General features: G+C 32.0%; 1 protein-coding gene across 9 annotated transcripts in view; it reads left to right on the top strand.

The window, feature by feature from the left end:
* The first annotated feature begins 326 nt into the window (after window positions 1-326).
* Window positions 327-15557, top strand: part of LOC124362059 (tumor protein D54) — a 31192-nt gene continuing 15961 nt past the window's right edge. For 2 of the 9 annotated variants that reach the window (XM_046816220.1, XM_046816216.1), the window contains exons 1-4: window positions 332-705; window positions 9011-9120; window positions 14370-14518; window positions 15437-15496. In XM_046816220.1, coding sequence (XP_046672176.1) covers window positions 354-705; window positions 9011-9120; window positions 14370-14518; window positions 15437-15496 — 671 coding nt within the window. In that variant the 5' untranslated portion in view covers window positions 332-353. Of the gene's footprint in view, window positions 706-9007; window positions 9121-14369; window positions 14519-15436; window positions 15497-15557 lie in introns of all 9 variants that reach the window. The other 7 variants (XM_046816219.1, XM_046816215.1, XM_046816221.1 and 4 more) reach the window with 6 other exon arrangements.

Below are 15557 nucleotides of genomic sequence, written 5' to 3'. Positions count from 1 at the left end.
CTTCACTAGAATTACTTTCAAATTTAAGGGTAAATAAATAGCGAACTGCTTAAGACTATGGATACCAACAAATTCCGTGCTACAATTCTCAGTAACATTATCGTCCCAACTAACATTTTTTTAATAGTACAAGAAAAAGTAATTAACGAAATTATGGAGCTTTGTGGAGTGGAAAATGTGTACATTCGGCACGACGCTACGGTCGGTGGCCTTGTAGATTCAGAGGAAAGAGGGTCCAGCGCTGGAACTGGAGCGACAGATGCGTGGGTGGGGGGAGGGGTGACGTGGCGAGAGGTACCGTTTGACCGTTCCAGCGTCAGCAGCGCCGCGCCAGCCAGTCTCAGGCAGACCGTATGGGCGATCGGACGAATGGCGCCGATGACGGGGACGGGCCCGCCTCACTCGAGTACGAGGAGGACTGTTACTACGCGTTTGTCGCGACTCCGAGCTTCGACGCCGTGGCGGAAGGTGAAGAGGACGAGTGTGTGTTCGTAGTGGTCGAGGAGGAGTTCGACGAGCCCGTCAGCCTCGGTTTGGACTCCGGTCAGGACGGCCTGGTAGAGGCCGAGTGGTTCGACAGACGCGCGGGCCGCAACAAGTGGATACGTGGTGTGAAGGTTAGGTTCGAGGACCTCAGCAAGCCCTATCTGGCGCGCATCACTGGGCATAAGGGCTACTCCAGGTTCCTACAACTCATAAGAGGAGGTAAACAGCTGGCTACACATAGGTGAAAGTGGCGTTCTAAATAATTTTGTTTTGCTCATCAGTGGAAGTAATAGTTTAGAATCTTCAAAAATAAACTGTGGTCAAGAAAGTTTTAGTCCCTAAAAACGTATTTTTGTTTAACTTGGTTGCCAGTTTAAATTTTAAATGTCATTTGTGTCACACATTGTGAGATACTGTAATACATTTTGTATCAGTTAATTAGAAAAATGACATCTTTACATTTTTCAGAAACTACCATTTAGCATTTAATTTTTAGGGTTTCAGGGAGGGTTGAGACTTCTCGAAGGATCTGATTAACTTCAGTATAGACATTGCAAGCTGTCAATGGTTAATGTTGTGGTTAGAGTGGAATACAATTGTTAAGAGATTTAATAATGATAAGGTGCTGTCCATGGTTAATAACAGATTTATCCTTGCTGATCTCTATGCCTTCTGCATTGCAAGTTTATTTCACATTTAGTGGATGATTGACAGGTTGTGTTTTGATACGTTTTCAACATCATAAGACAAAACACATTATTTAAAAAGTACTAATTTAATTCCATTCACATTTGCGACTAAAGCACCAACATCTAAGGCTACTACGTTGACAGTGAGGAATTAAACGAATATAAATTCTAAAACCTCTACATTAAAGTAACATACTTCAGTAATTAGGAGTAGTATTGTTTAGATTAAGTGAAGTTTAGTACATTTTGAAGTAAATAATAAATAAAATAGTATGCCTCAAGTTAGTTATGCTTATAGGCCTGATTATAAATTGATCCTTTTCAAGAATGTTTGTTTGCAACTGCCTATTCTTAAGTGTGGGGTGAGATTTTCTGAACGAAAACTTACATTGCTAGTAACATGAATGAAAAAGCTCAAAATAAAGGGAAAGGAAAAAAGAGTATGCAGCTTATAAAGCTCTTTATCACACTGTGGGAAGGTTGTATGCTCACATTGAGGCACATATGACCAATCCATTGTTTATTTACAACATATAGAATCTAAAGTAACTAAATAAGGGATACCAAAATATTGATCCCTTTTAACATGCCCAACATAGTTCTTGGTGGTCTGCTCGATTCTCCTGGTGTATTTCATATGAATGCCACGATTTACACTTCCTAATGATGGATAATATTCTAGACAGTTATGATGTTAATCCATAACTGATAAAAACTCAGTGCTGTGAACCGTAGATTTTGCACAAGTGATTGTGCAGGATGAAGGACAATATTATTAATGTCATCTCTGAACTTCTGGGACTGAGCCAGCACAATGACTGGTTATCCTTATACTTGGCCCAGCAAGCCACTTACTGCGGAAAGTTCAGTGATTCAGATTGTCGCCTCTTTTACAAACTATGAGAAGATGTACCGGTACTGTAGAAAATATATATCTTTTAGATTGTTTTTTTTTTTTTTTTTATTTGCCCTCACAATTGTCCTTATGGCGGAATTTTCAAAAAACATCCAGGAGTTCATTCAATTTTGCTCATGGAATAATTATATCTCTGCTTTTAAACATCTTATATCAAAGTTTTAGAATGCTTACGTTATTTACAACATTTTTCCTATTAATTTTACAGTAATTTTTATATATCATAAGGTTTTACAAGTTTTAATATGTATACAATAACATAACGACAACATGATTACAATAAGTACAGTAATGTAATTTCTATCTGAATCCAATCTAATGTGGTATGACTTTGGGTTTAAACATTCATTTAAAATTATTGTGCTACCACTCAATAAACAATTTCAAGATGGTAACAGTTACATTTGTAAAAATTTTTTCTTGACTATTAACAGTATACACAAAAAGTGTCACGATTTTTTTTAAACCTACTAAGTATTTAAAATTATTTTTTTAAGTTGTAATATTTTTGTCTCTTAATGTCTCAATATAGAGGCTACTTAAACATTTGAAAGTAAGTATTTAGGCTATATTTCAACTGTTTCATATCGTAATCATAATGTTGAAAGATGGTGACCTTACAAAGTTTTTAAATGTATATAATAAAATAAAAGAAGAAATTCAAAATAACATAGTGAATTTCTAACTGATAGTACTCAAACCTGATGCATGATTCTATTTTAGTGTATTTTGAGTTTGTAAACTATATCTATTCAGTTGAAAGTTTCTGTATTGAGGATCGTGATATTAATTTGTTTCTTGTTTATTTCATATTATAGATTATTTGATGAATCCTTTTATTTCGTGTTACTTATTGGTCACATTACTGCAATCTTTACCACATGTATGATTATAAACGATCTAAAATGGTAAAATAGATGTTGTTTAAACACTTTCGTACATTTTCATCTAAGATATAATTTGATAGGAAAAGTACAGTTTGAGAAACCATATAAGTTATTTGTTATTTAATTAGGTTTTAGTATGGTGGACCTCAGATGGTAGGTTTAAAATGGGTAAGCGTACTTATCGGAACTTAGACATTGCACCCCAAAACGTAATTAAACATTACTTCTTTGAAAGAAGATTTTCCATCTTTGTTTTAAGTCAGCTTCAAGCTTTCCCAGCATTGAAGTGCAATCCTCTTGTTTAGAGTTATAACCTTAAGGATTAAACCATGTTGGATGTAAAAGAAATAAGTTAATATATTTCCAGGAATTTTAACATTCAGTGCAGAATATATTTCTTAGGGTATGTAAAAATTAATTTTGTGAGCATATACAGGGTGTAACAAAACTCTCTACACAAACTGTAGCATATTGTTCCATGGACCAAGAGGAATTAAAAACTAAATGAACCAGTGGTCTAATTCTTTTTTTTACCGCCTTTCTGTCTGTATTTGTTTTTTTACTTAAAAAAAAAACTGTAAAGTTATAAAACTCACATTTGGTACAATTTATTTTTCTTGCAGTCTAAAATCACGAGGAAAATAAAATACTATATTATCATATGACGTTTCAAGATGGTGGACGGTTGAAACTTTTTGAAGCTTAATACCGTAAAAACCAAAAATGTGATAATTTTTAAAGAATAATAAAAGTTGCTTAATCTAACTCAAACATTTTTACACCTAGATCATAAAAATCTGTCAGTAAATGATGTACATATAAGCTTTTAATAGTTGTGATGTAAGATTAATAATGCTGTAAACATGTAAACAATGAAAACTTTGCTGTGCATTATAACTTAAAATAAATACACATTTCTTATACTTAAAGGAAATATATGCCAGGAATCCATGAATAATGAATTTAGTTTTTATGTAATTTTATCTGTTATAAAAAATGTTGGCAATCGCATGACTAACTTCAGGTTGGCAGTGTCATTGCTGTATTAATTGTGTGAGTAATACTGTGTAGTGTTCTTTATGGCATATCATGTATTAAAACTAGGAAAATTTCACTAAATAGAAATATGGTCAGAAACATGTTGCTTTTGAAAGGAATATTTCTTAAATTGATAGGAATATTCAGTTCTTTTAGTTTGTTAAAAACTTTCCAAGTGGCACGATCGAAAACTTGCCATTTAAGGTTACTTTATTTGCAAATACAATTTTAAATATACACTATAAAAACTGTGCTAAAATGTGCAGTGAACTAAACTACAGTTTCCATTTAGTTGAAAATCTTAAATTTGTAGTACATGATCACAGCCATTGTTCAAAGTGTGTTGAAACTGCATATCAGCTACTATATTGCCAAACTTCACTGAAAATATCCCTGATTCATCAAGCGTTCATTCAGAAAAAAATATTTCTACATAGAAGCAGCTGGTACCAATTGGAATGCTTGTATTCTGCCAAAAACAGCCCTATGCCAAGTAGTTTTTGCTCGTGTCTTTGATAGTGAGTTATATGACTTAAACACAATTCATAATGTGATTTTAAATTAATGAATTATGTTGAAGTTCACAATATCTGTTTTAAGCAGGAAACATGAAGTGGTTTTAATGAAAGGTGTTGTAAAATACAATGTAATATATTCATTTAAATTTATGATGTTTCCAACTTCGATGTTCATATAGAATTAATATCATAGTTTGAATTAATAAAATTTTGATACAAATCATTAATTTTTTTGCTTTAGGATTAAATAGGTTATAAACTGATTACTTTTAATAAAACTGAATGAATAGCTGTTTCAGAATGATATTTAAAATTAAATAACCCAAGGCCTTACTCCCTTTCTTAGGACAAGAAGCTTAAACATTGCACTTAGTTCCTAATAGGACATTGGTGCTGCTTCCCAAATGACAGGATATTCTGGATGGGTAAGATTAGGGGTAGAGGCTGCCTCCGGTCAATATCCTTGAGGAAGGAAGAATTTTGGGCATTAATTTTGGTCATGTTCGCCTTGGAAGAAGGGGAGCTTTGTACCAGCCTCTCCAGTCAAAGCTGGCAGGGGTTGCCCGCCTTATGTCTAGGCTAACAACACCTAGAGAGCCCCCTCCAAGTCACTCCCCACAGTAGAGAAAACCTATTGATCTACTCTTGCACCCCAATATCTTGATATTTGCAGTTAGTGAGGTGCTTCTTCCGGATATCCAAAGGGTTGCTCAGATTTAAGTGACAGATCGGTTTTTGCTGTACCCAGTGTAGGTTTAACTGGAAGGAATGAACCAGCCAGAAGGTAACCCTTCTGGTTTTACTCCAAGTTACCCATTTGGTTAGAATGTGTGTATTTAAATGAGAACAATTTAATTTTTTAAAGTTCTTAAAAAGTTAATGGAAGGGGATGTATTTTTCTCTAAAAGTCATATCATAGTACTGATTGCATAAGTCGGGCATAATTTTCTTTTAAATCTACCTAAAATTTGTATTATTATACATTAATAAATAATAAAATTTCAATGTTGTACGCATGTATTGAGATTTATTCGTAATGTTTTTGGAATCAATGAAGAAAATTATATTTATGACATACAATAATGTTCTTTTCTACTATCAATAGTATTATTCAACAATTTATTTTATACTAGCGGGCCCGGCGCGCTTTGCTGCGCATTTCAATAATTTTTTGCAAAAGTTGCCCGCGGCTTCGCACGCAATTTCCCGTTGAAAACAGTACACTATATTCACTTATTCTTTTTCTATCACATTCTAAACATTGCTGAGATAATTGATAGTCGTTCCATCGTGAGCCTCTTGGGCGTATTATGAAGGTATGTACCATATTCCTGCCTCTATCTAGCTGTTACCCACGGCTTCGCACGCAAATCTTAAGAACCGAAGTCCTTATATTACTTAGTAAATTTTTTTTTTTACTATAATAAATTTTAGATTAAATTAGTTATATCTCCGATGCCACGATTGAGCTTGCTTTGTTGTCTCGATCGAGAGAATATGTACACACGGAGTTTTGAGAACCATACTTCTGTCAAAAAAAAAAACAACTAAGGTTGATTTTATAACATTCTTTATATTTGTAGCCAACGTAAGATAGTAATTATGATATCTGCATTACTCTTCTGATCAAGCATGAGCATGGTTTTATATTAAATAAATATTGCAGTTAAAGGTGAATTTTTACGTCAAATTTGAATTGTATTATCTGGATAGTAAAGTCTGTGTTTAACAGTGATTGCAAAAACAGTTTAAACAAAATTTGTCGTTTCTCTTAAGCTTACTCTATGCTTTAAAACTATAAGTGTAATATATGTTTACAAAGAACAGCTGATTAAAAATTTGAAAAGACGTTAACATATGTTTGCTGCAATGCATTTCTTATGGGTATTTCTGTAACCAGTGGGGCGGAATCCTGAATCGGGAAAGGGATGGGCATAGCTTATAAACCTTCTCCGTGGAAAAATACATATACGTACAAATTTTCATCATGATCGGTCCAATAGTTCACGATTCCATAAAGGACAAACATACAAACATTCATTTTTATATATATATAGATGAAGTCAAAATTTACTTAATCTAAAATATACAATACAAGGCGTTGTTCAGCTTTTAGGTACTGTTACCATAGAATCATACAGTGATGGAGTACTGAGCATGTTGGGCTGACTAATGTCAGTTATTAAGTATATCAAGAGTTAACTGTGTGTGTATATTTGTTTTTGTCTTTTTTCTCAGTATTACTTTCTTATTTAACTCTGTTACATATTATATTAATCAGAATTGGCACGTACAGGTGATTCTTTTAATTATCTTTTAATTTAAGAGCAAAACTGCTATAATACTATATCTTTAGTCATCCACTTTTAGTATAAATTTACTTCTCTCTTAGCTAATAGGTAAATAAGTCATCACACTTGATGAAGATAACATTCTATATAAAGCTAACAATATCATTAGGTATATCTCTACTGTTGGCTAATGGTTAATGATTGCATATTTAGCAGCGTGGCTTGCCGTTGAAGTGTTTCGGCCCTGACCTTCGATATCTATTGCGATGTAAGATGTAACGGTCTTTCGTTCGCATCAACAATGTTCATGAGTGCAGTCATAATTTGTCAGTTCAGTTTTGTTGGAGAGTCACATACAGACTAGTGAAGTGATGTATGATTCTGAAGTGTATGGATTAGTGAACACTGTTGAACCTGTTGCTATGGAGGAGGAGGGTGAGGAGATGCCAGAGGCTAAGGATTGCAGTCATTGTTCTTAGGTTCTTACCTAGATAGAAATATGTTTATAGATTATAGAAAGATCCTTCATTTTTGTTTGTTGTCATTAACAAGGAAATTAAACATATTTTTGGATCAGAATTTTCACAAATTTGATATCTAAACTTTCTTTTTCATAACCATTTATTCTGCATTGGCTAAACATTTTATCTGTAAAGCACTTGGTGAATATAAAGTTCAAAATAAAAATTGTAGTTTAAAACAATAATGATTGTACGTTTGAAACAGTACCAATACCATGAAAGTTTAGTAAAATATTAGTTGAATATGTTTTTACTAAAACAAATTGGCTTAGGTTTAAAAGTGAAATTAAGCCATTAATCCTCAAGCTTGGAATTTTTTTAAACATGACAGGTTGATTTTACTGATTTTGCAAGGATTTTAAAAATCAATTAATATTTATCATTCTAGGATCATTTCTGCTTGCATAAAAAATGAAATGTACGAAATTAAAAAAAAAAAATTATAAGTTTAACAATAAGTAGTACTATGTAAACTTATTTTATATCACTCTCTCAGGAAATGTGCAAAGTCTGAAATATACAAAAGTTTTATAATATTTGCATTAAAAACATAAACATTGGATAAAATAACTGTGTAGGCTATTAATAGTTGATAAATGATGTAATACTATAATTTATAACCCACAAATACAACACAATAATTTCAAAAAATGTAATGTAACAAAATTATAGGTATTAAGTTTTCTTGCATAAAATTTTTAAAATAATAAAGCTGCATTAAGTGTTAGTCAAGAAACAAAAGACTCAAGAAAGTTATTACTTTTACAAAAAATAATTACACAATAAATACTAAAATTACATAGGAAATCTTTTTTTATTTTCAGATTATTTGAAGGAACAAATACTGCAGTTTACAAAAATTTAGTATTATATTGTGTTTAAAATATTGATTATTTTTTAGTTAAGAAGTAACTTGTCTAACAGAAAAATAAAACACCAAAGGTAGGTAACTGGAAATTTCAACATAAGTTTCTAGTTTCCTAGTCAAAAATAACTGTTATAGAATGCATTATGTTATAATGCCACACATTTTGGATCTTTATATTTCAATTGGCACCTGTTTTGGTAGAAAAAATTTAAGTTACTGTAAGGGTTTATATTACAACATGTTCAGTGCATCAAAAATTGAGTAGTTAAATTCAAAACTTGTTAATTCATTAAAAAATATATTTAGCCAATATTTTTGTATTACAGATAGTTTTTTTCTACATTTAACACTTTTAGTACCAATTTATTACTGGTAATAGTATTAAATAATTGTACGACTGCAAATAGCTTAAACTACTGTGGCATTGAGTGTTCATTGTATACTATAGCTATTGTATTGTTTAGTATATCACTCTTAGCATCGTATTTACAACTGGTAGCAGATCAAAATGTTTTTTGATCACAAACATCATCCCAGACTGTTAGCTAGAGTGAGAATATACCTACATAAATATATTATTGCTGACAGTAATAATCCCCCTCCCCTCACTCCCACCACAGCGTCTTATCTAATACTAGTAGTATTATAGAAAATTTGTATAACTTCAACATCAAACTGCTCCAGTTTAACTATTACATTCTAAAGGCACCACTTTTAAGTCAAACAGTATTATTTTTATTCCAAAACAAGAAGTAAATGTGACAGGTAGTAAGTGACACTGCGTTTGTTGCAGCAGAAGAGCCCCCGACCGATGTGTCTCCAGATTCTGGCATCAACGAGCTGGCAGGGCTCAGCCCTGAGGAGCAGGAGAGACAGAAGCAGGAGTGGACAGCAGAGCTTGCCAAGGTAACTTCAAACTAGGGCTAGTACAGTATAATTAGACTACATGTAGTGCGTTAAGTCCACTCCATGTTATTAAGACCACCACATTTTAAATACCATTCTAAACAGAAAGAATTGCTGATTTCAATGGTGACATTGGTTTTGCTGTTTTGGCAACAGATAAACTTTCCCGAACAATCATCTTCATCTAGCTATTTTGATGCAGGTGTCAGTCTGTTTTGGTCTTCTGATTTAGTCCTGAAAGGTAGTTATTTCATGAGATAGTTTTAATTATGTACAAACGTTATTATGGATCTTTTTAAATCAATATGTAGTACTAAAAATTTTAAACCAACCCCATTTTGTTAAATTGTCAATATTGTAATTTTTGATGAATGTACAATAAAACAATTTTGACTTTGGCTTTATCCTATCATTCACCACTCGATGTAACATTAAAGATTTCTGGAAAGGTGCACATTTTTTTTCTTATCTCTTTTAAAACCTCAGCTCTTGGCTATGCTGGCTTGTTTAATACATTGTGGCTGCTATTCCTGTATGATTGGATTCCTCCCCGGGATTTGAACCCGTGATCTCTCAGTTAGAGAGCCGTGACTATATCCACTAATCTACGGAGGAGCACATTTTATTTGTATAATATTTCACTGAACATATTCTCTTAATAGTATCTTATTGTCAGCTGGTTCCACTTATTACTCCACTGATTGTTAATAATAACAAATATTTGTTCAGCTGTGAAATTTTAACTGGATAAGTAAATGAAATAAAAGATCTAAAAAACATATTGGTGATTTAAAAAAAAAAGTCTCACACATTATTCATGTGGGACATACATTAAAGATAACATTTTTACCAGCTATAATTTTTGAAAACTAAAGTAATTAAACAGACTGTTATCTTGTGTAAACATAATACATACTATTATAACACAATTTGACAATACAATATCAAATGAATAAATTAAGTATATTGGAGAATTAATATTTTATAAACTAACCAGATTGACTGCATTAAAATAGTTAACAAAATTATAATAATTTCAGGTTTATGGTAGTTTACAACTGACTGTCAATCCAAATTATTATAATTTGAAAGTTGTTTTCAACCCAAACTCCATTAGTGTAGTCTGACCCAATCATAGAAGATTTCCACATATCAACAAGTTATAAATAACCTTATTATCTCTGAGCCAACAGCTGTTGTTTGGTTAATAGTTCTGTGTTTCTTCCATTTATCCATTACTCTTAACAATTGAATTATGGTAAGATACAAAAATATTGCTCTTGCTTTAAAATTCCTAGTAGAGAAATCAGAGGAGTAATTAACTTTACGCATTACTGTGTTACTGTGGTACAATAATTATAAATCATAAAAGTATTATTAGTTTATTAAATTGTTATTACAAAACACAAAGTATTACTTGCTACAATAAGAAATTTGTTTTGTTATTTAGCTTAATAATGTATGTATAAAAATGTTGTTAAATGTAAATATGCATCGTATTTTAATATAGAGTTTATTGAAAACTCCTTGAGCAATTGAAAATAAAATAAGTTTAAGCTATTTTGTAATATCAACACTTTTTCAATTAACCTAACTAAAAACTGATTACATTACCTTTGAAGTAAAAGACAAACACCAAACTTATCAGATATCAGTGATTTACATGAAAAGTGTACATATAAATTTATGAATGAGATAGTGATACAAAATATTCCTCTTCTTTTGGCTTTTAAGCTTCATTGAATCCAGTGGATAAATTTGAACAAATAATCAACTTGTTAAATTTGAGATTTCACTTTCAAGTCTAACAATTATGACAAAAAATCTAAAGACGTGATTGGATTTGTATGAATTATATTTTTAAAACAAGACACCTCCCATAATTCTATAACCAAAAATAAGGGCAAAAAAGTAATCTGAGATTTAACATTGTTTTTATATGTATAAAATCAAGATTGCCACCAGTACATCTGGAAAGATACTCTGATCAATAACATTTCTCCCAGAACTTGAGTAATTTAGGAACCAAGAGATTGTTATTGTACAGCACTCAATGAGTTCCATCAGTAACATCAGAAGAGATATTGAGAGGAGTAGAATGGATAAATTTGTCTTTATTTTGTCTTTTTTATTATTTTTTTTTTTTAAGGAGAGGCCGATCCCCTTTTAAGCTTTATTCTGTCTGCCCTCATGGGCCACAGAGGGCCACTGGCCTGTGCGAGGATCTTATCAAACAGAATAAGGGGGAGAGTCGATACAGTACAAGGTCAATGTTACTGATAAAAAGTGCAATGGTCACAGCCAGGATTTGACCCTGCATTATCTCTAACTCAGGACCCAAAGTCCAACGACTTAGACCCATCGGCACTCTCAAACACAAATAAATATAAATAAATAACACAAATAATTATAAATATTGAAGTTCTGCAGCCATTAAGTTACTACACCAATTGTTTGTATTATCAATAAATCCCTATCTGTATCTTTCTTGAAGAATGAAAACCTCTAAAGTTAACCCACTGAATAAACAAGGCAATATAAACTCAAACAAAAAAGGAAGTTTACAGAATTTTAGGGCCATCTTTTTGATTTTTGGGTTATATTGACACGTCTCATACGTTACTTGGAGATAATCCACAATCTATCTGAGAAAAAAAAATGGTTTAATGTCTAGAAAATTAACCACTAGTGCCCTTGTAGATCCGGTTGAACACCTCATAGACAGCCTTGAGGAAGGAAAAACTGTTCGCAGTGTTTTCTTTTCTAGATCTGAGCAAAGCATTTGACTGCCTAGGTCATGGATTAATATTGTCAAAAATTAGCTCTTTCGACATCAAGGACACAGCACGAAAGTGGTTAAAAGCTACTTGCAGGAAAGAAATAACGTAGTAGATATCGAACAAGTTTTTGAAGGAAGAAGACCTAAGACTTATGGAGATAAAAAGAAATGTTTCTTAAGAATATGTTTTGTTTCTAATAGGACTTTTATGTTGAACATAATACTGTGGTTTTTCATTTTCTCTAATCTAATCCCCTTACTTTCCTTTTCATTATACCAAAGCCCTTGTGTTTGGGTAATTTTGCGTCTATGTTTATTTGCAATACTGTTTTAAGTTATTTTAGATGTATATAGCAAACTTCAAAGAAAATTTGTAAATCACATCATAGGTAGAACAGTAGTTGACTTACTATGAAACAGCTATGAATATAAAATTGATCTTGGGTTAACAAATAATTCAACCAGTTAAATTAAGCAGTTATCATGATTTAAAATATTGATAAAATTATTTTGCTAATAACTTAAAATACATAAGGTAAAGGATGAGGATGTTAGAACCTAATTCTGAATGTTAATGAAGGTTTATTTTATCCTAAATCTTAATCCTTCAGTTAGGATCAGGTATTTTTGAGGGTTGTGAGTGGAGCCCCATGTTTGCGGCCTGGGAAGCCTTGCAAGTGCGGATTTAGTGAGGCAAGAGAAATCATGTTCTTGTCTCACTCTCTCTACAGATATTGATCTACAGTATCACTCGAGATCGTGGACGACACCTACTTATCACAGTGCTGACATTGTTGTTTGTAAAATTTAGAGGTTGTTGCTTGTGTTGCATAAAATATTATAAAACTCCTAATTATTCTGGTTCAAGTCACCAGATCTTGTTTTTACACAAAAACAAAGATTGTTTACTTTATACTGTGCTTTGAATTTAAATTTTTTTTAATTTTTTGCTAAAGCATCAAGATTACATTACACAGCTGCTGTGTATGAGTTCTCTCATGGCTATGTACGTGTTTATTTGCATTTATAGTCATATCAGAGGCCAAGGTCAAATCAACAATGCAGTGTGTATGTTTAGATTGCCACTGTTTTGTCTACGCTGCAGAGCAAAACTACTTTGTTTTCAAAGAATCTTGTTCACTAAAACAAAGTTCTATTTTACTTGCCACTGTTTTGTCTACGCTGCAGAGCAAAACTACTTTGTTTTCAAAGAATCTTGTTCACTAAAACAATGTTCTATTTTACTTGCCACTGTTTTGTCTATGCTGCAGAGCAAAACTACTTGTTTTCAAAGAATTTTTTCACTAAAACAGTGTTCTATTTTACTGATATGTGAAACTATATTAAATGTCCTGTACGAGTATAAAACTCTTGTATACCTAAATTATATAGGATTAGTTTTATATTACAGTATAAGAAGTATAACTTTAAAGTTTGCTTGATTAGTTCTGACTTGGTGTATACACTCTTATGGTTTTGTTTATTTTTATATAGTTTTGGAAAACCACTAACAATTGCATTGTGTGGATAGATAAAGAGATATACTGACAATTGCATGTTTGAAAATCTACTGATTCCAAATTCACTACAAAAAGTGTAACATGAAGAGACTTTAAACCGATATTTAAGAGAGCTTTTGTTTAGTAAGACATGCATGGTGTGAAGGGTATGGTCAGATCATGGAAGGATAAAGTCATAATTTATCTCTAAATTATCTCTAAAAAGACTTAGTGGTCTTGAACAATCCTAGTGCAAAAACAAGTTGAGTTTCATTGTCTGAAGGGAGTTCTAGGGTAAGAGCTATAAAATAGAGAAATCCCAATATATTGTGATTCAATGTTTATTGAAATTAAATTTGGCTATTGTCATTTATACAAATTTAATTAATGTAAACAAAAGTCGTTTGACAGGTACTGTGACAGAAACGGCCAAATACAATATAATTGAATTGTAAAAAGTAAGGACTCTGTGGTGTAGTGGTAGCACATTCACCCAGCACATGAGATATCTGGGTTCGAGACCCGGCGGAGCAAGTACTTTTTGTGACTCAATGTTTATTGAAATTAAATTTTGCTATTGTCATTTATACAAATTTAGTTAATGTATATAAAAGTTGTTTGACAGTTACTGTGACAGAAATGGCCAAGTACAATATAATTGAATTGTAAAAAGTAAGGACCTGGCAAATTAGGTATATATACATATATGTATATTTTTTTTAACAAATTTTATAGTGATTAATAACTTAATATTCAATTTAAGCACTGATTTCTGAGCTATTTCTGTTTACAAATCTCTTAATGCCAAAACTCTCCCCTTGCAGTAAACGTATCTCAATTTAGTTAATTGGAATGGCCTACAAGTGATGGCTGATCTCCAAGACTTGTGCCAACTGGAATTTATTTACTGGTGGAAGTTCCACTAAAGCGTGAACCAACAAGATGTATTTATTTAAACTGATATTGTGCAGGTAGAGGAAGAGATCCAGACCCTCAGACACGTGTTGGCCTCCAAGGTGAAGGCCTCTCAGGAGCTAAAACGCAAACTGGGATTCAGTGTTTGGCGGGAGTTTCAGGACGACATGAGCCAGGGTATCCGCAATGTCAAGGAGTCTAACGTGTAAGTGATCCTTTAGCTACTATACTGCTTGGAGTAGATTTGAGTACAGTTTTCAAAACTTTGTCTTAGTATTTCAATTTATTTTCTGTATCAGATTTGTTTTATTCAAACATTTCCTATTTTTAATGAGTTTGTTATATCCTTATTATATTTATTTTAATTTTTATTAGTTTTCCTTCAGTAACTAAACAGTAATAATAATTCAAATCAAATTTAATGTTAAAATTTGATTACTACTGTATTAAAATGTCAACAGTTAATGTGGAAAGTAATTAATACCATTCAACAAAAAATTATATGAATAATATGAGTTTAATTTAGAAGATACAACATATTTTTAAGAATCGGTGTGGTACTTCGAGTAAAATAACGATACATTAAAAATAAATACATGTTTTTTTGCCATCAGGGTACATTTTCAATGTAATCTTTGCTGTGTTCTTTTAAAACCTGCTTACAAACCAACTAATGCTTTCTACTACAAAATCGCTGTACATTATTGTCCTGTAATGAGACTCGAACTTTGTAAACCCGCACTTTTAGTAACTATCAATAGAAGGCTTACAGAAGAACACCAAAGCTTTATTAACAAATTTTTAAATTGCTTAAGCTGCTTCTTTTCAAATCTTTAGTAGAAAGTTTTATGTCTGAAAACGCAACTAACATTTGTGTCTTGTGATATTATTATTCAACACTACTAATATAAATCTTAACCACTGCTTTTAGTACAGTTTAGGAGACTTATTTAAAACAGGATTTTGTTCGTCTGTAAAAGTTGTTTTACAAAACTAAATTTTAAAATATACGGAACCTTTTTTGTTTAAAATTTTGTATTTAATTTTTTTATTTCTGCCTTGTTGGCGTTAATTTTATTTTGATAGCGTGTAGTTTTTGTTTGAGTGCTTGTTATATTTGCAGTTACCAGAATGTAGAAGGCACTCTTAGCCAGATCGGACGGGCTGTGACAGAAGCACCTCTGTAAGTTGTCTTGTGCGCACCTTCCTTCTCCTTCTCCCTCTCATTAACTTGTGGCCATGTT

Source organism: Homalodisca vitripennis, chromosome 5, assembly GCF_021130785.1.
Source record: "Homalodisca vitripennis isolate AUS2020 chromosome 5, UT_GWSS_2.1, whole genome shotgun sequence".
Lineage (NCBI taxonomy): Eukaryota > Metazoa > Arthropoda > Insecta > Hemiptera > Cicadellidae > Homalodisca > Homalodisca vitripennis.
This window is presented reverse-complemented; position numbering and strand designations above follow the sequence as displayed.